This window comes from Adelges cooleyi, unplaced genomic scaffold, assembly GCF_023614345.1.
Source record: "Adelges cooleyi isolate 19-005CV unplaced genomic scaffold, UGA_ACOO_1.1 ACOO_flye_CR_arks_rails_tigmint_CR_PRNA_2, whole genome shotgun sequence".
In the NCBI taxonomy this organism is placed as follows: Eukaryota; Metazoa; Arthropoda; class Insecta; order Hemiptera; family Adelgidae; genus Adelges; species Adelges cooleyi.
Window position 1 is genome coordinate 8732766 of NW_026095860.1, and position 24321 is coordinate 8757086.

Below are 24321 nucleotides of genomic sequence, written 5' to 3' on the forward strand. Positions count from 1 at the left end.
ATGATTATCTCAAAACATATCATTGTATCTGGTTATCAGTGCTATGATCCATCGGACAATGCGAACATAAATGTGAACTTTTTGGGCTACTAGATTTTGGAAAACAGAAGACAAAATATAACAATTCTATGGGGAAAAATAATATCTTTGCAAGGTCATAACCAACGAACAGATTGATGAAAATTAAAAATTAAAATGCTAACGTTTAAAAAAAAAATTGTTTTCTACATATTTACGGAATTAAAAACATTGGTTCCAATTAGAAAAAAAACGAAGTCCATACTTGTTTTACGTATAAGGGAACAAATGTTCAAAATATTGAAAAATATATGTACTTACAAGTACAGGGAAAAAATCATTTTCAAAAAATTCATATTATCCTAGTAAATGAGTGTCTTAAATCATGTGCCCCCTCTATTTTCAATGTTGTATGGAAAAGTCACATGCATAAACAGAGCAGTAATAAAAACAGCGACCGACACCGCAATTCGTTTAACAAAATTTGTTTGCACGTTGTACAAACACATGACTAATTGTGTAACCAAAAACACATTATCTTGCACGTTGTGGTGCTGGGAAAACTGTACGTATACGTTTTTGCACTTTGGTTCTTTGTCATAGAAATTTTCTTAAAAACATATTTTTTACAATTTGTGCACAGACACACAAACACATTGTGTTGTATCAAGCAATAGAAAAATATTAAGATTTTTTAAAATTTTTGGTCATCATTTTTTATACATCGAAAAAAAGTACAATACAAAACTATTACTGTTTTGCTTTTTCCAATCAACCACAACAACTTTGAAATGCCTATTGTTACGGATTATATATGGATTGTTTTTTACTAGATTAAAAAGTATATATATTTATTATTACAGTACTGGCGTAATGTTCTATTCACTATAATATATATTTATATGTTACAGTGACATTTTTTCATAGACTAGTAATGCCATTGTCGGACTGATTTAAGGGGTACTCAGTTGTAGATTGCCAATTGGTCAGTTGCCTACCATTTGAGTAGCCTGTCAGTCTAGACTGGTATTTGTATGTATTAAGTTGTTTTAAATTAGTTGAAAAATATAATAGTAAGCCAGAACCAGACCGATTCTTTATATTTAACAATAAATTCAACATTATGTGTATTTCAAGACAAATAGATTGAAAATAGTTAGAAAGATTTAGTATTTACGCCAAGTAATGATTTTTTTATTGTTTAAATATTCTGAAATAAGGCGAATTCGGGGTGTGGATAAGTACGGTAGAGATCAGTTTGAAATATATTTTTTTGATGAATACCAATACTATAGACCGAGCTTACATAAAATTAAAAACAAAAATACACAATTTCTTAAACGCCTTAGTTTTATAAAAATTATTACACTTTCCTGTAAAATAATTAAAACAAAAGTAAATGTAAAAATACCATTATTGTTAGACTAACAATAACGCTTCTTTTGTTTTTGTTTATTTGCTTTACGTTTAACAACGCAAAACCATTTATGAACTAAACGAAAAAGAAGCTAAATTTAATTTAATTTATACAAAAGAGGCGGTGCAAATATTAAGGATGACGCTTACACGTCGGTTTTGTGCCGTTACGTTGTCTGTTTTACACTAAACTTGGTTCGCAAAAAAACAAAAAACTAATTATGGGTTAAATTTGTGTCGTCCGAATATCAATTTTGTACAGCTAATAAAAAGCGTACTTTGTTTTTAAACAACCTTTTCGTGCTATGTAATTGATATAAATCTAACATTATTGAAGTATAAATATTTATATTAATATTAGTATTAAACTAAGTATTGGTAAACATGATGTACTTAATATTCAATTATTTAATTTAAAGAAACCAATTTTGGAACATGACCTTGATTCAAGTCCTTATAAAAAAGCAACAATTATTGTACGCTTTCACTAGTTCGGCTTAACATCTAAATTTTAAGTATAGTTTCACCCAAATTTTAGTATTCTTAAAGTATTATTCATGTTTAAACCAATCTGGTGAAGGCGGTCATAAATGGCTCAAAAATACTAGAAATTCTTCTACAAGCATATCACTTTTTCTATTTTTTACCTTTCAATAATTTAATAATCTCTAGCTCATAAATTTCTCTAGTTCTATCCTTCTATCATTTTCTTCTTCAATTGACATGAATAAAATATTTAAAATCCATAATTAAATAGAAATATCTCTATACTTGTATAGATAAACCACACTTGAACTGTAAATCCATTTAGTTAAAAAAACCAAGAGGCATCTACAGACTTTTAAAGTTGATAAATAAAATAATATAGTACATTTTTTTAAAAAAATGTCTATACAATGCAATGTCCCATCTTAACTGTCGGTAGTGTGTAAGTACATTGCCTGCTTGCTGTATATACTTGTAATTTTAAACCGTGAGAACTGAAATGATAAATGTATTGAACGTTTTATACAACGCTAGTACATATTTTTTTCTAGAATATAATATACCAACAAATACAGAGAAAACGCGCGTGTTTACTTAGTTCATTTTTTATACGCCGAAGGTTAAATAATATATAGTTTTAGGCGAACACTGATGGGGTACACGAGGGGGGACGCTGTACAGTGTTTTCTCATAAATAAAATATGCTAAGCAATCGATTTCGTATCGTGCGTTTTGGCTATAAAAAAATACTGATTAAGAACGTTTTTTGTCTGAAAGGTCTTGTAAAAAAAAACTGTGTTCAAAAATGGGGAATTTATATTGTCAAATTAGTATACCGTCTACTATTCATGACCAATTACCAAAATGATAAAATAAAATTGTTAAATTATAATAATTAATGAACGAGAACCGAAAGGATTACTTATTAAGGGGCAAGGATAGGCATTTTTTGAAAAAAATTGATCTAGTAGCCATTTGAAATATGCCGTCTAATTTTATGGAAAAAAATATTGATATTTTTTAGTAATAAAACTTTTAATGTTGTTTTTTCCCGAGTTTTATAAATAAATTTCTAGTGTCTGTTGGATGCATTTCAATTTTTGTTTTTATGTGAAGCTTACTATTTTCTCTAGGGGACTAAAGGCCAATTTTTTATTTGGCTATCATGAAAAATTAGTTTGATTTATTAAAAAATATATAAAAAGTAAAAATATAAAAACTTATAATTACATTTTGAAAACAAAAATAAAAAATCTTATTTATCCCCTATAGAGAAGATGTTAATCTTTAAAAGAAAAAAACATTTTTAAAATTGATTCAGTAAACACTCAGAAAGTGACATCTCGTTTTAGTCTATATTTGCAAAAAAATTAGCACTCTCCCGTCTCCGTTCCATTTAATGCCATTATTATAGTAACAAATCTTTAATAATTTTGTTGTAAAGCTATAAAAACCAGTCTCGTATTTAAATTTCTAAGATTAGGGATCAGTTAGATAGAATTGCAAATAATGTGTTATTAACGAATTTTCTTTCAGGGTAATGTTTGTATTAGCATTATCGTGTTATTTATTAACCACCATATAAATTACCTTTCAATACTTAAAACACAACTATAAACATTTGTTTGATTTTTTTAATTCATACTATAATTAATTTTTACAACACGAGTATGCTATGATTTTGAACCTCTGATTGTCATCAACGTATATTACAGGTGTAATTGTTAACCATTAATTACTAAATACAAAGTGGTTCACATTTTTTTTCGGGAATCTCGGGTAACCCTTTAGTTTGCCGTACGGTTTTATCGTTCTCTTTGCACGCCTGTGAAGGTTTTAAATGTATGAAATCCTTTGTACTTGACTATGTTAATGATCGTTAGAGTGCATCTGTAAATATTGGCTAGACCCACGCTCCACAAAGCAATTTAAAAATAATAATGAATTGATATTCCTGGAAGACATTGTTTGAACGTTGTACCAGTATCTAATTATCATAGTTAAGTGTGTGGGTCGGTCTAGGGCGTTTCGGCTGTAATTATGAATTCTGTTGGTTTCGTTTTGAAAACTGTCACTTGTCTGACGGGCGAGACGTTAAAATACATATCGTGTTTTTGTCTGCGGTGATAAATGTCCACAAAACGAGGCTTATGCGAGAGTGTACGGATCAGTTACCCTTTGACCTAGTTATTGGCATGCTCGCGACACGCAGCCAATACGACGTTACCGTGTGATCGTTTCACGTTACACGCCATGTTCTTATACCGTTCTAAACGGCATGATGGAAATGTGTGTCGGAGATAAGCTCCTTTAGCGGATTCTGGTTTCCTTCCTCTTGGGTGTTTCCTCGATTCTCTTGACGTTGCACGTCTATTACAAGACAACACACCATTTCAACGCCAGTAAACGATTATCGTTTAATAGAATTGTCATTTCACAGCACAAATATGTTCCAATACTATTCGCGATGGCAAAACGATTTTGTATTTTATCGAAGAGACAACGAGATTTGTTATTGTCAACTAAGATGTAGACTGTTTTCGTGATCAAACTGAAGGCACTAATAATATTTGCACAACGGGTAAAAGTTCCGCTGGTTGTTTGAACACAAAAGCAGGGTGTTTTTTTTTTATGAACTTATTTTTTACAACGCGTTTTCCATTGACGTAATAACGTTAAGTTTATTCTGTCTGCTCCTCTCTCTCTCTCTCTCTCTCTCTCAGATATACGAATCGGTTTTGTATAATACTAAAGTGCCGGTAGCCACGGCGTGTCGCACACGTATACGTACGACTAAGGTTTACAGGGTACATTCAACTCAAAATCATACGCCCCTTTTTGGGTGGGAGTAATGACGTCATGGATACTGGGACATGACGTATGTTATATTGATCGCGAGAGAGCTGTGTGGCTTTTATGCAGACCGAGAGCACAGAAACTGGCCCCGCCGCCGCGCCGGTAGTTTACCAACTTTTACAGCGGCGTTATTTAATTTTTCAATTTCCCAGACAACGTTTTTAACGGTTCAACTGTCTTACACTGCCCTACAAACAACGCCTTAGACCGGGCCACGCGTTTCACCGACGTTCCTGACATTTACAAAATATATTATGTGTGTATTTTAGACTGCATAATAATTTTAATATGCAATATTACCAATGCTTTATTATGTACGTCCTATCGACTGAGTCAAGGCACCATTCGGTAAAACCTAACCTAACCAACCTAACCTTCTGAGAATGGTATACATCAGTTTCATAGCGGTTAGGCTAGGTTAGGCTCCTTCCATGCGAGATTTACCTACATGTTTTTATTTTAAAAAAAAACGTATTCGCACTGATATGTTTTCATTGACAGAATGGTTTAACACTTATAATAAAGTCTAAAAAAAGCGTATTTTCCAAATTTATTTCAAAACGAATTAACAACCACGAACCATTTGAAAATGTAATATAAGGTATGGTAATTTATTCGTATTTAGATAATCAAACTTAAAAATTAACCTAAAATTTTACGACTAATAGTTGTATCCAGACATCTTCATCTCATAAAGAACATGTTTTATCAAGAACATGTTAAACCTAATAACTAATTATTATTTTTATAAATAAAATCACTTTTTTTATATTCTATAATACAAATGCATTATAAAATAATTTTGTCATGCAATTCGTTCAATTCCACCGAGTGGATGCGACAAATGTGTTGGATAAACATTATAGCCTGCACACTTTACATGTATACATTTAAGCATGAACGCATTCATATAATATTTACAAATAACAAACACGCCAGGACAAACTGAACGACACGAGTTTAGGTTAGGGAGAAGAGGGTGACCTCGTTCAGTAAGGGCCAAATGGAAACCACCAGGAGTGAATCGTGTCGTTTTGCTATTGTGTAGATATGTTGTAAGTTTATATTTGCAAAACGTTAACGCGATGTATGCGCAATTGGAGTTGTGGGACAGACAACACACACCAAACGTTTGCTGATAAGCTTTGCTTAACGGCGACGCTTTTTATGTCGATTGCTCAGAATTACGAGCTGCGTGAAAAGCCTGCTGCATTTTTGTTTGCGACTTACGGAAATATATTTCTATATACTGATTGGAAGCACCGACTAAGAAAATATATTACATACATATACCTACTGACGGTTTTATTGAGTATTTTCCGTCGTTAATTCCTCCGTATGTATTTTATGGGGTGTTGTGTGCTCAAACACTATTAGAATCACATTTACTCGAGTAAAATTGACAAACATGTTTAACGATATTAGAACTTACCTATATAAGTGACAACTGATAAGGTGGTTGCAAATAAAACCGTTCCGACTTTTTGTACTTCGTGAAAGAATAAATAACTTGAACGTTATACGAATACTAACGATGTTGTTTCGAACAGTTATCGTTAGGCGTTAGGTTTGTTTACAATGTTTATAGTGGCCAATTACAAAAGAAAACCAAAGTAAATGTAAATTGCATTACCTATTTTAAAATAGTACATTCGAAATGAACGTAAATCCGGGTTAAGTTATTTATGACGTTTATGACATCTGATGGTAATCAGTTAGTACTCATTTTATTTTTGTTCTAAATTCTATAACAATTAAAGTTTTTTTTTAAATTGCATATTGTATTATCGTGCCATTTAAACGTTTTTAAGGTTTTGTTAAATGCGATTAGTGGCAGAGATAACTCATTGAATTTACATTTATATTATTATTTATCCTAATTAAATTAAAAGCTGCCTATTTTAAGGATCGCCAAAGGTCAGAGCATACTATGTTTTTATTATTTTAAACAAACATCAGCCGATCAAAAGTCAACTTAATTAAGTATTTTATGACTCACTCAGTTAACAGACCCTAACACTATTATCTCTTATTATTATTATTAACACATATTGTGTTTTAGCTTATAAAATAATGACAATAATATGATAAGATAATTATTTTCTATATACATTTCAACTGCGTTGTTATCATTGTCAAATAAAAAAATAATACATTTTCTAAATCTAAACTGCTATATTATACACATTTTATTAAATTTTACTATTTTTTATTTTCTGTGCAGGTGATATGGGTTTGCATATTATGCCGGAAAAAACAAGAACTTCTCAGTAAGTCTGGCGAATGGATTAATCACGGTATGACTGCGAGCGGTGACCCGTCCAGACGAACAGACGTATCATCCCCTTGTTTGATGTCGGATAAACGACCCAAGCTGGAGAGGGCACATAGTGCCATCGAAAAGGAAAACGTGCCCCTCTTGCAGAGGTCGAATAGCATTCTTAGACGTCAGTATTCCCAACAGGAGCCGTCCAATAGGAAAGAACAGGAGCACCACGTTTCTAGTGCCCACGACGAATACTATCGCCCTGTAAGTCTAAACTTCTTAGTAACCATCAATGACTTGAAATAGGTCCCACGTTTCCATATTTCGTGCCTCTTTTTTTAATTTCTAATAAACTGATAATCTAAAGTTTTCCAGTAACTGACTGTATCTATTCTCGTCAAGTACCGGTTAGTCTGTTGACTTAAGGAATGAACTGCGCTTGACAAGATATTTAATCAGACAAAATCTTATAAACGTAATAGAATTAATTATGTTAAATAATATATGACCTAACTCATGTATTAATTAAAAAATGCATCGTACCATCATATTTAGTTAATATAATAAAATAAATGATTGAAAACGTCGTTTGATAATCGATATCTTTTATATGTCATAAGATATTGTCTGATTGCACTTATAGGCCGCTAAGGAAGTAACCTCAGTGCATTAGTTAATAAGGGTCGATGTTCGAAGGGATCAATCGTTTGACCTATCCAAATAATCCAATTGGCAATTGTGTTTTGGATTCAACCAGTGTACTCGGATTTCTATTATTTTGCTAGATAAGGTTTCTTCTTGTTCTATTTACATTATTTATTGACATGCAGCTGCTATAAAATACACATTAATGCATTCAAAGTTTATTAACAAAGATAAAAATCAATTAAAGGTAGATACACAAATATATGTTAGTATTCCGGGTTATACCTACAGATTAGAACGAATATCATAACCCCTATCAATTCGGATAATTCGGAGGAGGAGGAGTGGCCGGCGCCGGTGGGTAAGGCGGCAGTGTGTTAGCGCTCACTGTCGCCGGTTCGACACTCGGTCACAGGCGCTCCGTTTGCTGGGCGAACAAGCGTCCGGTAAAAAGGAACCGCCATCCCCCTCTCCGGCGACGGATTGACGACCCGTCCCGGAAGCGAATTCGTCAAGAAACCATCTCATGATGGCAGCGTTGAGCCTTCATGATGATGATGTGATGATCAATTCGGATAAGAATTTGTGAGGATTTAAGTATCATCCTTTGCACATGTCTGTGTATCTTATGACTTATGCAATAATACGATTTAGTAATTGGGTTCTAAATGAACGCCAGTAGCCATTTGTAAAGCAACCTTTGCAGAATGCCACTGAAAACGAGATACTTAAGGGTTGTCGATTTCCGTATAATGTCAAAAATCTGACATCTCACAGAACTCTGTGCTATTTCTTATGATTCGAATATCTTCGAATAGCTAATATTTAGAAAGGTTTCTTATGTTAAATTCTCCTATAATACGTTATATATGCATATATTATGTGATATCATAGTTATACCCACGCTCACAAACCACTAGTATTTTTTTTTTTTGTAAATGTTTATGATGTTCATTTGTCGGTTGTATTTGCAGTCCCGTGACGACTACTACCAACGTGGTGGACAACTAGAAGGATCACATAGGAACGGCGTGAGTCAATCGTCTAGGGCTCATCATTCGCCCCACCAATTCGGGCCGGCGGATAAACAGTCAGTAGTCCGCGGGGCCGGTGCTACTGTGCCTCGCAAACACAAAAGACCTGGCAACACGGTACCTGCCGATCGTCTACACTCGCACCAGCAGCATATCAGCTTTTCCAGTTCGGAGGAAGAGCTGAGGTCCACGTCGGAGTGTACCAGCTGTGACGAACACGAAAGTGAAAAAGGTAAGGTAACCTCACGTTAGATAGATAGGTGCATAATTTACAGTATCACTATGGCAAACCGACCCCGAACTTTCAAAGCGATTTAGCTAAATTTTTATCGATACATCATACAAATAATTTGTTTTTCGACTCGATTCCGACCATGTGTGCATCACCAGTTGTGATGTATAATAATGTATTATAGTTTAATCAATAAAAAATACGCCGTTCCGTCGGTACTAGTTTTTTTCTATTTGAATTAATTTTAACGCGTTAGGACTCAGAGTGGAGCACAAGCAAATAGGCGGGTGCACTCATATTATGTGAATATATTTATTATTTCCCGAACACTGTAGCATATTTGTTATTGATTGAACTGACGTACAGGTGACGCAGAGTTTAACGCGGGAGAAGATCAGCCTTATAAACATTCAATGACGTTTTCATCGGTAGGTTTTTTTTTTTGGCATCCATACAGTCCGTTTTTCTTTATGTTTGTTCTATAATATGCGATAACGTTTTTTTTCTACATTCAGTGTGTTCGATTGTTATGTATATTACCTATTTACTATTTATTTTTTGGTGTTGAATGATGGATTTGTTTTAATTTTTTTGTGTTTTTCTACTTTGAGTTTTACTATGGCGTTACCCCGCAAACATGCATGCGTCGTGACATTGTTTTTCCCTGTGTATACTATTATTATAATACTACTAAAAATACTACAACAACTCCTACTACTGGTACTATATTGCCCACTACTACTATAACTATGACTTACTTTTCTTTTTACTGCGCAATAACAACTGCGGTCGGGGCTCTTGAGTCTGGGCGGTTTGAGATTAGGTGAGGTTATGTGTTGTCATTTAGCGATTTGCCGCAAGATGGCCACGATTAACGGTCCCAGACGCAAGAAAACGGTGAGGTTTGACCATCGGCACCATCAACCTGCTCAACAGACGTCTAAAGACTCTGGGTTCGATACTTGCAGCTCGATTTTTACGTCCAACGAAGACCCGTTGTACCTCAACGACACAAAGGTATTACATTGTGGTAGCCAAACAAATAACACAATAACCAATAGGAAGGCATTTACTAATTTGATATATAGAATATATAATTTGTACTTGTATAAAAAACAAACAGTTTGGGGACATTCTTATATTGTCCATATCCTAAAAACTAGATAACTTTTGTAATAATAGTTCATACATTTTTTTTTAATCGAACGAACAATTTTAATTAATCGCTTACATCCAGTATAAGACTTAATTTCAGAATCGTTTATTAACTTTATGTAATTGTCATCAATAATTGCTTCAAAAAACTCGATATTCTATGTTTATAAAAGTACACACTGCACACAAAATATCATGTTAAATTTTATAACACAATCCTAAACTATATATTGAAGTACCGATTTTACGAACTAGATACTTTCAATTTATACAAGATATTAGTACGTAGAGTACCTTTAGATACTTGAAATTGAGATGTATTTTGAAAAACTATACACTGTAAAGAAATAATGTAATAAATTATTTTAAAAATCCTTAACCGCAAAAAATAATACTATACGAGTAACTCTGTAGCAATCTTATCATCATCAGGGCTCACAACAGACTGAGTCTGACTGAGTTTAATCTCTTGTGATAGCATTGCTAATTAAATACGCGCCTAGTATTATTTTTTTGTGGTTGAGGGCTTTTTGTGGTTGATATTTTTTAGTTTATTTAATTTCTACGTATAACCACAAGTGTTGCTTAAGTTTTTTTTATACATTGTATGATATATATTAATGGTATTATGGTTGTATAGATAAGTTTATATAATAAGATTACATTTAAATATAGTTAGTAGTGCAAAGGCGGGACGACACAAATTAAGTTAGGTCGCAAAGATATTTGGCAATGCAAAATATATGAAAAATTAGGTAGTATTACCTACATTGTATTAAATATTAAAAACAATCTTACCAAAGACAGTATATATAATCAGTAATATACGATGTTTATATGCATCCTACGGTTAAGATTTAATTTATTTTCAAAAACTTCATTGTCGCCCAAACATTTTATACTGAAGGTAAGACAAAGAAAAGTTTTTTTAATTCCAGAAACTTGATATAATTTGATAAATCTTCCACCATTTATTTTCTCTTCTTACCGCTTAAACGCGCATTGTTATGGAAATCATAAAACTTACTTCTTAAAACTTTATGTTGTAAGTCTTGAGAATATGTATTTTTCATTTACCGCTATCTCGTATTTTGCATGAACATTAGTTATTATTTGTTTTATTTGCATGTCAAGCTTTAATACACTTACGAAGGCGTGTGTGCTTTCTACGTTTTTCCTAAGTAGTTATCGACCTATAGTATTGTAGTTGTTGTTGATAATTTTAATATAAAGCATCTAATTGTAACCAGACACTGCTGCAAGTTTTACGAGTAAACCATACCTTAAAAAAAAAAGGCCCGACTAAATCAAAATCAAATTTGCAAAATTGTTTCTTTTTTTCTTTCTTATGGCGTGTTTTTACATAGATATCTGTCAAGAAATTAAAAATAAATCATTTATAATTTCTCAGAGGGCCGACGGTAAATATATTAAAAAATGTACGGGCCAAGTTATTGCGGCCGTATTAGAGATGGGTAAAGGAATATTTTATGAGATAGATAAACGGATTTCGAGAAATTATCATTTCACAAATCAAGTATTATTATTGATTTTCTATTTTTCGTTGAATAAAATGCCTACTCCGGACGATACATTTATAGTTAATCGAGAGTTATATATATATATATATATACATTTTTTTTAATGTCGTATATAATGATTAATGGAGGACAACGGTTAAGTATTCGATTTGTCACAGAAATCATTCAAAATGTCCTTCGCTTACGGGCATCGAATGACTTCAAAATATCATTGGAATATACTCCAAAATGATTGAACGTACTTGAACGGCTCGACGGGTGAAACGACACAACTGTGATTGTAGTTTTATAGCGGCCGGTTGGTAATATTTATACATTTTTGGCGGTGTGTTGAGTTACGATTAGATAGTGTTTACCAAAATTAGGCGGTTGCCGACACGAGGGGCTAATGCCGATTCTGTTTGCAGCAACCGATGTCGTGGCAACGGAGCCCCGACAACAAGTTCTTGATAGGTCATATGGTGCTTAACAAGTCTGTGTGGGAGACCCCGGTCAGTCCGTCTTCCAGCGCGGCCGCCATGTTGGGCCTGAAAATCACCGGCGGAAAACTCCTGTCGGCCACCGGAAGGAGATGTGCGATTATCGATCGCGTCCGGAAAGGCAGTACCGCCGACATGGAGGGAAATTTGAAACCGGGTTAGTGGGACATTGAGGTCTCTGCTTCTTTATTCCATTCCCTTATCAAATTATTTATTATTATTATTATTGTGCCATCTCATCCTTTTCTCTCATCGGTCAAAATACTACCGACAAGTGTATACTCTACACTTATGTTTGATGTGTTTTCCTAAACGCGTCTGTTGTGTTGTATTATCATGTGACGTCAAGTCGGATTCTTAAATGCAATTATAATATATTTAAAACCATTCATTTTAATTATACATTCATTTTCAATTAATAGATATTTTATGATAAGTATATGATGTGATGCTATTGACAAAACACGGTCGACTATTAACCAGTGTTGAGCTATTTTACTTGTATTTAGATGTGTGATTTACATCGATTACATGTATGCCTTCCAGACTCAGTATTGCTCCTATATAAAATTATATAGACACATAGCTATCAACATAATATAATAGATAACACGCTGAAATAAGCAATACAAAAATAATTTTATTTATTATATTTCTATTAATAGAGATAAATTCTTATTTCGGTTTTAAAATTAATGAAATTTAAATTTAAAAAAAACTACTTTAATCTTAAATTCATATAGACTTAGACTTTACTACCTTAATCACTTTAAAAATGCGTACTGCAAAATTGTTTATAGAAAGAATTAATTTTGATGATAAGAAAGAGAACACTGGTTTAAAGTTACTAAATACTTAAGGGGATTGCATGCGGTCGGGTTTTTCAGCCAAAACACATCATTTTTATTCCATTGCACAGACCGAACCAGTGATCCGATAAGCAATCTAAAAACAAATTTTAATTTGCCATGAAGTTTACTTATGATCGGTCAGGGTACTTTTTTCAATTTTTAATTTTAATCCTTTCCAAATTTGATTTTAAAATTTGAAATTTTATATAATGTTCAAACGTGTTTTATACATAGTAGGAATAAGGTATCAAAAAAGTACCTTGACCGATCATAAGTAAACTTCATGACAAATTCAAATCTGTTTTCAGATTACTTATCGGATTACTGGTTCAGCCTGTGTGGTTTTTACTCATAGACAAAATAATTTAAATTAAAAATAATACCATGAAGCTAATACAAATTAACCGGTAAATTAATTGACATGATCGAAATTGATTAAAACCACTGTTTTCTTAAATATTGCCTATACAAAACTCCTTAAAAACCAACCGCATGCAATCCCCAGGACGTCGCATATGTATTTTTACGTTGTATAAACATTAAATATAAGTTGGCTTTCTTTCTTCCAAAAATTGTCAGCTAATAATGATAGTCAGACAAATTATTTAACTATCGAAAAGAGTCCTAATTACTGAACTAATAATTATACATCACAGTTTAACCTTTAAATTAAGCTTTGTCAATAAATTGCCTATACCTAACTCCTTAATAAATAGGGTGTGAGACGTTATCTTAATTTGAGGTTTTTTTAGCTTATTAATTGATATTGAATATTAATTGAAAAAAGTAAAAATGACTAGTAATAATTGTTACTATTTAATATTACCTGAGTAAAGAGACGTAGATTCATTTTGATCGTCCTAAATCATTTTTTATTTTTACAAAACTATCTTAGTGATTTATTAGAGATATGTGTTAATAGAGTGTATTAAACTAGACGAGAACACAATAGTATAGTTGATATAAATGTAGAATGTATTTCAGCTTTTAGTATAGAATTAATATAAAACAACTTTATTATCAAACTATTAATTCTATGCGTAGTAACATAGTGCATTAAAACACTTATCATTTATGTATTTATTTATACTTATATTTATTTTTTGCTACAGGAGATGAAGTTTTAGAATGGAACGGTTGCTTGTTGCAAGGAAAAACACAAAAAGAAGTGGCAGATATCATTATGGAGTCGAAGCACTTACCACAAATTGAGCTCAAAGTTTCTAGGTCGATACTGCCAAGGAGGGCCAGTTACGGAACCCCCGCTAAAGGTATACCCTTTGAAATACGATGTCCTTAAATCCCTTAATGTAATACTTTTATTGATTAATGATGCTTGTTTCATTTGCTTTCAGCTACAGCGAGTTCAATTGGTTAGCGCGATTTCAAACCGCCCTACTGACGCCCCTAACCCCATTAGATACAAAAATTTACACGCGTCCCTATGCTTAAAATGATATTGAATGTTTTGTGTATTTTCAGGGTTGTACGACTTACGAAAAGACAAACCGTACGTCATGGTAACTTCACCGGGCAGCCCCGAACATTTAGCTACGAATCCGTCGCGAATTTTGAGGGCTTCCAAAAGTGTTACCGGGCCCAACAGTTTACATGTTGGTGGAAAAACACAGGTAGATCTGAAGGCCCGAATGCATCATGCTGATAATATATTTTTCAACACTATTTTTTCGATCGTACAGGTTAAACTAGGTTTCGACCAACAATCGTTGAAATTGGTCGTGTCCATTATGGCCGCTTCAAATCTGTTACCGCGACCTGACGGATCGCCGAGATCGGCATACGCTAAAGTGTGTCTCTTACCGGATACTAGCGAAAAATCGAAACGTAGGACTAAAACAATAATGAACTCCACCGATCCCAAATGGAATCAAAGCTTCTCGTTCACCACCATGAGGAGATCGGATTTAAAGTTTAAAGTCCTTCAAATATCGATATGGGATTACGATAATAATCCTACAAATCAATTTCTCGGAGAGGTGCTAATAGAACTAGGCTTGAAGAAACTCGACAACTTGGCGGAGTGGTATCTGTTGACGGCCCACCAAGAAATAACCGTAAGCTTAAATTTTTCTCTTTAGACTCAAGCAGCGCAGGCTAGATCACCTTGAGTTTCCATCGCATTTGTCTCCACTTATCCCAATCATGTTTTAAGTTCATCAAAATATGTATTATCATAATTTGAATATTATCTTCTGTATAACGCTGTATGAGCGTTTACGTGCAAAATCACTTTACCGGTTACTCAGATATACAGGCTTTATTATTTTTCAGGGAGAAGGCGGTATCTCGATAGGAGATTATGATATGGAATACGGTGAACATCTGTCTCCGCCATCAACGCTATCACGGCAATCCGATTCGGACGCATCAGATGTCGATGATTGCTGTAGTAGTAGAAGAGTTGGTGCTGATGGTGCGTCGATTAGTAGTCTTGGTAGCTCCATAAGGTACGTTAGTCGAATGGTCACATAATTATGCGAAAATATGCTCTACTATGACTGACGTTAACAATATGATTTCAGTCCTCCGCCTGACTATGATCACTTAGACCGGAGAAAGAGTCGCAGAGATATCTCGTCTCCGCTGCAAAAATCGTATATTTATGGCTCACCGATTGAAAAAAAATATAGTTACGAAACAAGTGTAAAAGTGAGTAAACTATAAAGGTCTCATAAAATGATAACGTTACGTTTATATTGATACTGTTTTTTTTAACAGCAACAGTCTGTTCCAAATCGACCCACGACCAGCGTGAGTCATCGATCGAGATCTGCTGCTCCGACTGATTCTCCTAGCCAACACACCAGATCGCGATCGAAAAGCCCGACCTCATCTTATGACAGGCGAAGCTTATCACCACCAGATTATAGGTATCCAGGAGGTGTCCCAAGCTATCGGCAAGGAAATACGAGATTCTTTGCTAGATCAGCGACCACGACGCCTACTTCAACGCCTAAAAAGCGTCAATTACCTCAAATACCAGGGACCATGCCTTCTTCCTTAGACGATCGATTATCATACGTAAGATACTGTATGCTAGATAAATAATTTCCTTAAATAATTGATTTACTCTTTATTACAATATATCGTACAGACTAATCAATATATTTTTATTATAATAGCAATTTGATTTTTTTTCAGTATTTTGATGATCAGACTTCATCTATGAGAAGAAGAATGAGACAAGTACAACCAAGAAGAATGCAGGGTAGATCTGGAGGGGGGTTTAGTAGATTACACCACTACGGTGGTCTCAGTGATAGCGATATTCCCTTACAACAATTACGGTCGCTATCGCCCACTCATAATACTAGAGGGTCCATGTCCAGAGGAGAAACTGGAGATACGTGTGATATAGATGACAGTGATAGTGTCATAAGCAGTGCATTGTCTACACAGTCAGAACAGCCTAGATCAACGAGATTTTGGTAATTATTCGTATAACATTTGAGGTTAAAATTTCAAATTTTATAATAAAATTTGTAGGGAGGATTATTAAAAACATTAGCATACAATAAAAACGATAATGATTAGAATGAGTTGCTCGAATTAGTAGGGGTCGAGTATATGTTTTATCAATGTTTCAACATTTTTTGAATGTATAAAACGTACTGTATCTTGGAAAACGCATTAATTTTATCGGAAAAATATGTATTACACATTCCCCACGTGCATATTGATGATTGAGATGACAGAAATCTCACACCAACGTGTTTTATCTTTTGCAGCTGCTGCAACGCCACCGAATACCGCTACCCATCCATGTCCCATTCTCCTAGCTGTAGTTTTAGTCGAAGTAGAAGCAAGCGTGATAGTATTTACTTGTATCGTTATAACTCATTTCCTGCCGATTATTACTTGCTCCATCCGATAGACAATAGACCCGTTTTAATGGAAAATTCGCCTACTGAAAACCCAAAGCCTGTAAAAAAGACCCGGTTCAACTTGGCCAATGATCTAGAGAATCAGTATCCTATTTATGATTCTGACAGCGGGCTGGATCTGGTAGGCTTTCAGTCTCCAACAGAAAGGTACCAAAACCGTAGGAAAAGAAACCTGACACTAGATTTAGGCGAGTCCATGTTAGTTGTAGCGGGTAGCTATAGTGGCGCTGCTGTAGCGTTTAGTAATGCTTTAACCGACCCTTTAAATGCAATTGTCCATGGCAGTGATTATGGAGCGTCGTCGCACAGTAGATCCGGATCGCAGCAATCGCCAGTCACGGTTCCTTCTACCGATAGCAAGAGGACTCAATTCTCAAGAAGTCTGTCAAACGCCGATGTGCAGGCTGAAAACGCTCTCGGTAAGGCGTCAGACACGTTATTTCTATTTACCTTTGTCTCATATATTATGATGCTCGTTTAGACTCTGGCAGTTCTGGAAAACGAAGAGGTGACACGTCTTCTTTAACCGAAAGTGGCGGAAAAAGCTCAGCTTCTGGGACCAACTCTTCTGCATCTGGTATGGGCAAAAAAAGTGCATCCGCTTCACAACTATCAGCAACTGGTGAGAAATTCTTAGAAAAACACAAAAACAAGAACTTAAAAACTTAAATGTTGATAATTTGTTTGAGTCAAATCTAGTTTTCCTGGTTAACATACGGAGTACGCGAACTTTACATTCCTTTTAAAACTAAAGTAAAAACTGAAAAACATACTATTTAAAATGTATCTAATTTGACACAGTGCCTAGTCTACATTAATACACTGTAAATTATAGTTCTACTTTGTTCTTAAAAAAATAATCTGTTCTTAAATTTGTTTAATTTTAATACACAATTATTGTACCTATTGTCATTCTGCGATATTTCACATGATCGCATCCGTTCATAAGTCTGATTTGATCAAGAAAAAATGATTTTCATTTCCCAAGTCCTTTACACATAATATTTAATATTAGTTTCAATTTATTATTTATTTTTGTTAGTCATGTTATCTGTTTATTATTGCGCAATTATAAAATGATTAATTTTGGGCTGGATTTGAAGGGCGTAAGCGTAGGTTAGGTTTCGGTTCGAAAGGAAAATCTTCGTTTACGGTACACAGAAGCGAGGAAGTGCTGCCTGGGGCAAGTCGTCCCCTCATCAAACAGCCGTCCAGCGTTTCTAGTGACGGTGACGCATCCCAAGACGGAGAAAGGTTAATAAAAAATAAAAAGCTTTGCTATTTTGTGTTTTTAAATGACATAATATAATTTTTTTTAAAAAACGTGGAGATATTGATGGTATCCGGTATGAAGACCAAACATGGTAAAAGTCAATGAAGCCTTTGTATATTGTCGTTTTGGTGTGATGATTTTTCAACAAATAATAATTTTAAAGAAGTTTGCCTTTGCATGGGGATTGGATCATCACTCGTGTACATATAATTTTTGTTGTAGAATGTTTGTGCAAAATATCAGAAATGATTTTGTAAAAAATAAGAACATCGTCGCTAGAAATACTCAATTATAATATTATGTTGTGTATTCAAGAATAATGAGACGCTTGTATATATATTGCGAACTACCAATACACCCCGGATACGTCTATTGGGGTTGGAGTATTTTCAACCACTGTAGCCAACCAATAGCCGTACGCCGGTTAGATGATTTACCGTATTTTTTTCACTTAGCCGTACCTAACGATAAATTAGGAATTCGTGCATAGATGTAGCAAGCTTTATTAGGGTATACATTTATAATAATGACGTTAATAATAATGTATAGTCGAATATTTATAAAACGATTTTTTTTTTGTATAAAACGTGTAATTAATCATTTATAATATAATATTTTACATATTATTTAATTTAGCAAGAGTGCGCCGACTACTAACAAATTTTCACCTGAACCCTAAATTGCTGATCGTTGTATAGTGTTATTAAAAATGTCTAGTACCATCCCTTACCAATGTACATGTTTCGGATATTGTTTTATTTGATTGATTGTTGGCTAGAAGGACGGAGCTCGAAAGGGAAACGCGGTTCAGGTGGCGGAGGCGGTGGCGCCCAACCCAATTTTAAGCGGTCCCAAGAGGTGGCCCCGGGCAGACAAGCAAGCCTGACCAGTCTTTCTAGCGATTGTCCGAGCTCGTAAGTAAAACAAAATGTCTCCCATGCCATCCATGAAATACATCAATTTATCTCTATTTTGGCCTGCGTGTTTTATTTTTTTGGCTTACAACTCTTCTCTTACTGCACGTTTATACTGTCTGTACGCAAATTATTGTCGAGCTGGGATTACATAAATGTTATAAAACCATTTGTAATTCACCCGACTCGTATTATTACTACAGTACGACGGTGTCCCTATAGCCATTTAAACTTTAACGTTTCTTATATAGTTTGAAAATAAATAATCGAGTCGAACTTCTCGACTTGGCCACAGATTTAGTTATAGAGTGACTCATTATAATATATTATATTATATATTTAACGGTTATTCCGTAGGTTTAGTTTCTAGGAACTATTTAAAATTATTGTTTATTTTGTTATTTGGGGTTGGCCGTTGGAAAGTAAACTTTCCAAATCATTAAATTTTCTCGACTATCCTGTAGACATGTTACAATTTTTCATTTAACGACGACATGATGTTTTAGCATGGTATAAATGTTAAAGAGAGAAATGTTATTTCTTAGATATTTGCCGACAAAGGTCAACGAATAAAAGCGAGAGGTATTTTTTAGAGAAACACCGTTGTGAGCAGTGTTTAAACATTGATATAATAACGTGGGTAAAGAAAAGAAGATCATTTTTTTTTCTTTATAGCATTTTTAAAAAAATATATAACCGTCAGTAGATTGTTTTTACTATCATATAGTATAGGTATATGTCATTTAGCTTTCATTGTGAAGTTCTTGATTTTAACATATTATTACTTGCTTCCAAAGTTGTTTCCATCAGGTAAACCGATAAACTGATGTATTTCTATGTATTATATTTAATATAATGTGTTGTATATAAAATGTAACGAATATTGTTATTAAAAGAATTTTAGATCAACGTTTTTTTAAAGTTTTAAATAATTAATTTTATTGTTACTTACACAACAGTATGTGAAAATTCTTCGATACGTATCTTTATATTTTGTACTAATAAATATATTTTTTACCGTAATACGCGTTAGGACAAATTTAAATTTGAAAAATAATTATATATAATAACCAGATCAATATTTCCTAATACAAAATATTTTAGCGGAGTAAAGAAGTATGAAGTGGTGAGTAAAAAAATCAATAGACACCTATTGGTAAACAAAACAAAAATATATTTTGAATTGTTGTAAATATTAGTAGCAACTATTGTATGCCGCTTGATTTAGTAATCTTTTGTTAGAACTTCATTTTGTTTTTATAATTGTATTGTTTGTTTGCATGTGCTTGTATATTATCGCAAAAATGTATAAGAGAAAGTTAAAATAAAATATGGAAAAACATTGATACTTAAACGAAATAATTTACATTTGTTTTATCTCTCACTAAATATAAATTTAAAAAGAAAATTGGACTGTTGTATAAATGTTTGGTGAAATTTTGTAAAATAAATTATAAAAATATAAAATTAATTGACCACAAACTCACCTTTTTTCGCCAATTAATTATAACACAAAAATATTATTTTAATTATGTTTTTGTAATGAATTATAAATATATAAATGGTATGTTATAAGACGGGAACTCATTATCTGTTTATAATAGCTCCAAAGAAGTTTTAATTATTTGATAAAATATTTTAAATAAATACAAATTGTATATAAGTAATAGAAAAGTTTATTTGTTCAAAATATAAGCTGTTCAATTTGATAAAACCAATAACTCAGAAACAACATAAAAATCTTGTATATAATTTTTTTTTTTACTATTTTGTGTATACACTGTATATATTTAAAAATATAATAACCCAGGTAAGTTTCTATTTAGGATGTTATTGTTTATACCTGATATTATCTACTTACTTGAAATGCTGTTCTCATGTTTGGTCTTCTCGTGACTATCAATTTCTTCAAACATAACGGCATCTCGTGCCGGTACTTTTTTTCTTTTAATGAAAATGAACTATGTATAGTGATTATTGTAGCTTGTTCTCTTAGAGAGAAGCATTACCGTAGCTTAACTGGAATGCATTTAAATTGGTTTACCTCATCATTTTAGCGCCGGCCAGTCTACCGAAGGTGAAGTGACAAATTTCATCGGAAAACTTGGTCCTGGGCAAAGAGTGAGCCGACAAATTTTGGGTACTCCGTACAGGGGTGACGTTAAAATTGGGTTCAATTTTTTCGTTAACTTTATGGAAGTTACCGTTTTTGAAGCAAACAATCTGATGAACGTAAAGGAGACTAAAACAAAACTTCCAGGTAAATGTTAATCGAAACGTGACTATCAGGTTAATTAATTAACATTTTTAATTTGTTATTTACTCGTTATCTATACTCGAAAAGGTTAATTGATTAAAGCATATAGTTATTATATACATATGAACTAAGACACCATTTATTTTCGCAGATACATACGTTAAAGTGTATTTAGTGAAAGGAAAAAAATGTGTAGAAAAACACCGCACAAAAACAATTAAAGAGAGCTTACAACCTAAGTACATGGAAGTTCTTAAATTCAAAAGCTCGCCGGCTGGATGTTTGATTCAGGTGAGTTAGAACTTAGAATCATAACATTTCGAAGGCGAAAACCCAAATGACAATATTGTACATTTTATATGCAATATTTAGCTTCTTCTTTCTCTTCCTCCTCAACCTATCCCATACATATGACGTTTCAAACAGTGGAATCTTCTTTCGTCGCATTTTAAAACACCTCAATCTATTTTCCAGAACTCTTGCGTAAATCTCAAACTCTAATTTACTTATTACACTTATTCCTAATTCTATCTTACAAAGTCATTCCTCACGTCCACCTCGACTTTCAGCGGTTTCTTTATTTGTTTTCACTCTTAATGACATATTTTTCTTGGCACATAAAATCTCTACTGTAACTTGGGACACTGAACACTATTGGAAATCTGGGTAACTCGAGCAATTTTTGGTTATTTTTGTAAACTTTTAGACACGGTTTTTGTCTCCATAAAACCTACCACAGATTAACGGCCGGTCAGAAATGGAAACTAATAACGCCAATTGTTGTTTAGGTGTCGGTTTGGGGCGATTACGGCCGCGAAAAAGGTAGAAAAGTGTTCATGGGAGTAGCAGTCATTTACATGGACAACATATCAACTAGTCCCGGCACTTCGTTGACGGAATGGTACAGGCTGTTTGGATCGTCGTCGCTGGTTAGTGTCAACGAAAGGATTCGTAGTTCGTTCCCCTCTCTGTATCCATGGTAGTAAAGTTTCAAAATATTTCCACTATCTTCATTGTTGTTGCAATCAACGCTCTCCGATTATAATATATAAACGATCAAATCTATAGTTTGCAAAAAAAAAAACAATTTATATAAATATACGTACAATATGAAATGAACGAAAAGGTGAGTTGCGAGTTGCAGTGTAACCAGAATGACGAAATTAAATTTCTATAGTATTGAATGTTCGGTGTTATTATTATACCAACAAAATGTAATCTACCTAAATTAAGACTTGTTGGTTATCAAAAACAGAACACCTTTACTTATTAATCTAAAACGGTTTTAAAAAAACATTTGGTTATAAACAAATAGGTTATAGTATTTGTTGGTTATTAACTGGTCACATTGTAACGTTCACTCCAATGATTCCTTCATTGCTAAGTACAGTGTAATATATATAATATATATATTATATTTATATTATGAAACTGTAATTATTACAGCCCTTTTATATTCTTGTGCTATGATATATCAATTTATCTAGTACCCTACACAGCAATAATACATTATTAAAAAAATATATATAAAATAAGATACGAAATCAAATATTTCGGTAATTTTAATATGTTCTAAATAATAGCTTATAACTATTATAAACTTTTTACAATATTACAATACAATTACATAATCATTTTCGACGGAAATTCAGAACGAATTGGCATTTTTAAATTGCTGTGTGGGTTGTTAAATATTGCATGCCTAAATGTAGCCGTTAAATATAGACTGCGAAAAAATACTTATTATTGGCTAATCAACACTATGAAACTGTATTTTATTCTTCGTTACCTCGAAATAATGATTGAACGGAATTAAACTTAACGAATGTGTATGCTTTATCACAGGGTATGTTTGTAAATTTAATTCTGTTATTGCTATTGAGTTATTTGTTTTTATGCTCATGCTCACGGACTTTTGTCCGTTATGTCTTTCAACCCTAATTTATAACCGCATGCATCTTTCGTCATCTTTCCATATGCTATAATTATGTATCAGCTATGACATGCATATAACTCACAATTGACTAGTGTAATTTATTTATATTATATTTATAAATACAGGGTGAATAATTAAGGTGAGACGATTTCTGAATTTCATGGTGTGTTTGAAAAACGCTTTGTGTAATTAAGTTACATATAATATCACAATACTATATACATACCAATATTCTACGATTGAAATAAATTATGTTTCACGTATAAGGAACTAAAAAATTACCGACATTTGAACTATATTATTAGACAGAGCAGCTGAATGCTAATTATCGCAGTGTGCTATGTTCTAGAATATTATAGTCAAAATTGGCACTACGCCTGTAAATTTGGTTTAAATTAAGATTTATTATAATATGTAGTTATTTCGAATTTGAATTGTTATTTGTAAGTTGTAGTCGAGAGAACTTGCTTTCAATATTACACTAAATTGCAGTCTAAAATTTTGCTTTTTTCCTGTTAATTATAACAAAATAAAAACAAAATTTTACCAACCCCTGATTACAAGACCTATTCTAAAAATAAGACGACTAAAAAAAAAAAGCACTTATCTAAGTAAATATTTTATTAATTTATATTATATACTATAATATATATATTTTTTCTAATCATTTTTCTATGCGTAAGTGGTCAAATATTAGATAACTATAATTTATTATAATATATTTACTACAACTATTATATTTTATATTAATTGTTTCTTAATTCTTAGTTTAACCAAGCATGCTTTTTTTATCATCGCTATCACGACTCAGTATATCGCATCGGTGTACAGTATTGAAAATTAAATAAGTCTATATAAAAACGATATTGTTTTTAGCGGCGCAACCAGAGGATATAGGTGGTATTGAGCCTCAATCTTTAATGTGATTTTATATCTCTAATAAAAGATAGAGGTGATAGAAGGGGTACTACGCTAAATGTTTTTGCCTCTCCTAAATATAAAACTTGCGGTGACCCACTGATTAAGTGATTTTATTAAAAGTATTTAATTATTTTCC

At 32.9% G+C, this 24321-nt stretch overlaps 1 protein-coding gene across 10 annotated transcripts in view; it reads left to right on the forward strand.

The window, feature by feature from the left end:
- Window positions 1-24321, forward strand: part of LOC126833780 (regulating synaptic membrane exocytosis protein 2) — a 29151-nt gene that overhangs the window by 4138 nt on the left and 692 nt on the right. Inside the window, exons 3-20 of one of the 10 annotated variants that reach the window (XM_050565307.1) lie at window positions 7001-7306; window positions 8662-8953; window positions 9801-9970; window positions 12057-12285; window positions 14092-14250; window positions 14335-14352; window positions 14462-14610; window positions 14680-15054; window positions 15272-15447; window positions 15523-15649; window positions 15719-16021; window positions 16142-16428; window positions 16729-17303; window positions 17366-17506; window positions 17988-18138; window positions 21129-21331; window positions 21480-21619; window positions 22117-22257. In XM_050565307.1, coding sequence (XP_050421264.1) covers window positions 7001-7306; window positions 8662-8953; window positions 9801-9970; window positions 12057-12285; window positions 14092-14250; window positions 14335-14352; window positions 14462-14610; window positions 14680-15054; window positions 15272-15447; window positions 15523-15649; window positions 15719-16021; window positions 16142-16428; window positions 16729-17303; window positions 17366-17506; window positions 17988-18138; window positions 21129-21331; window positions 21480-21619; window positions 22117-22257 — 3942 coding nt within the window. The other 9 variants (XM_050565308.1, XM_050565309.1, XM_050565312.1 and 6 more) reach the window with 9 other exon arrangements.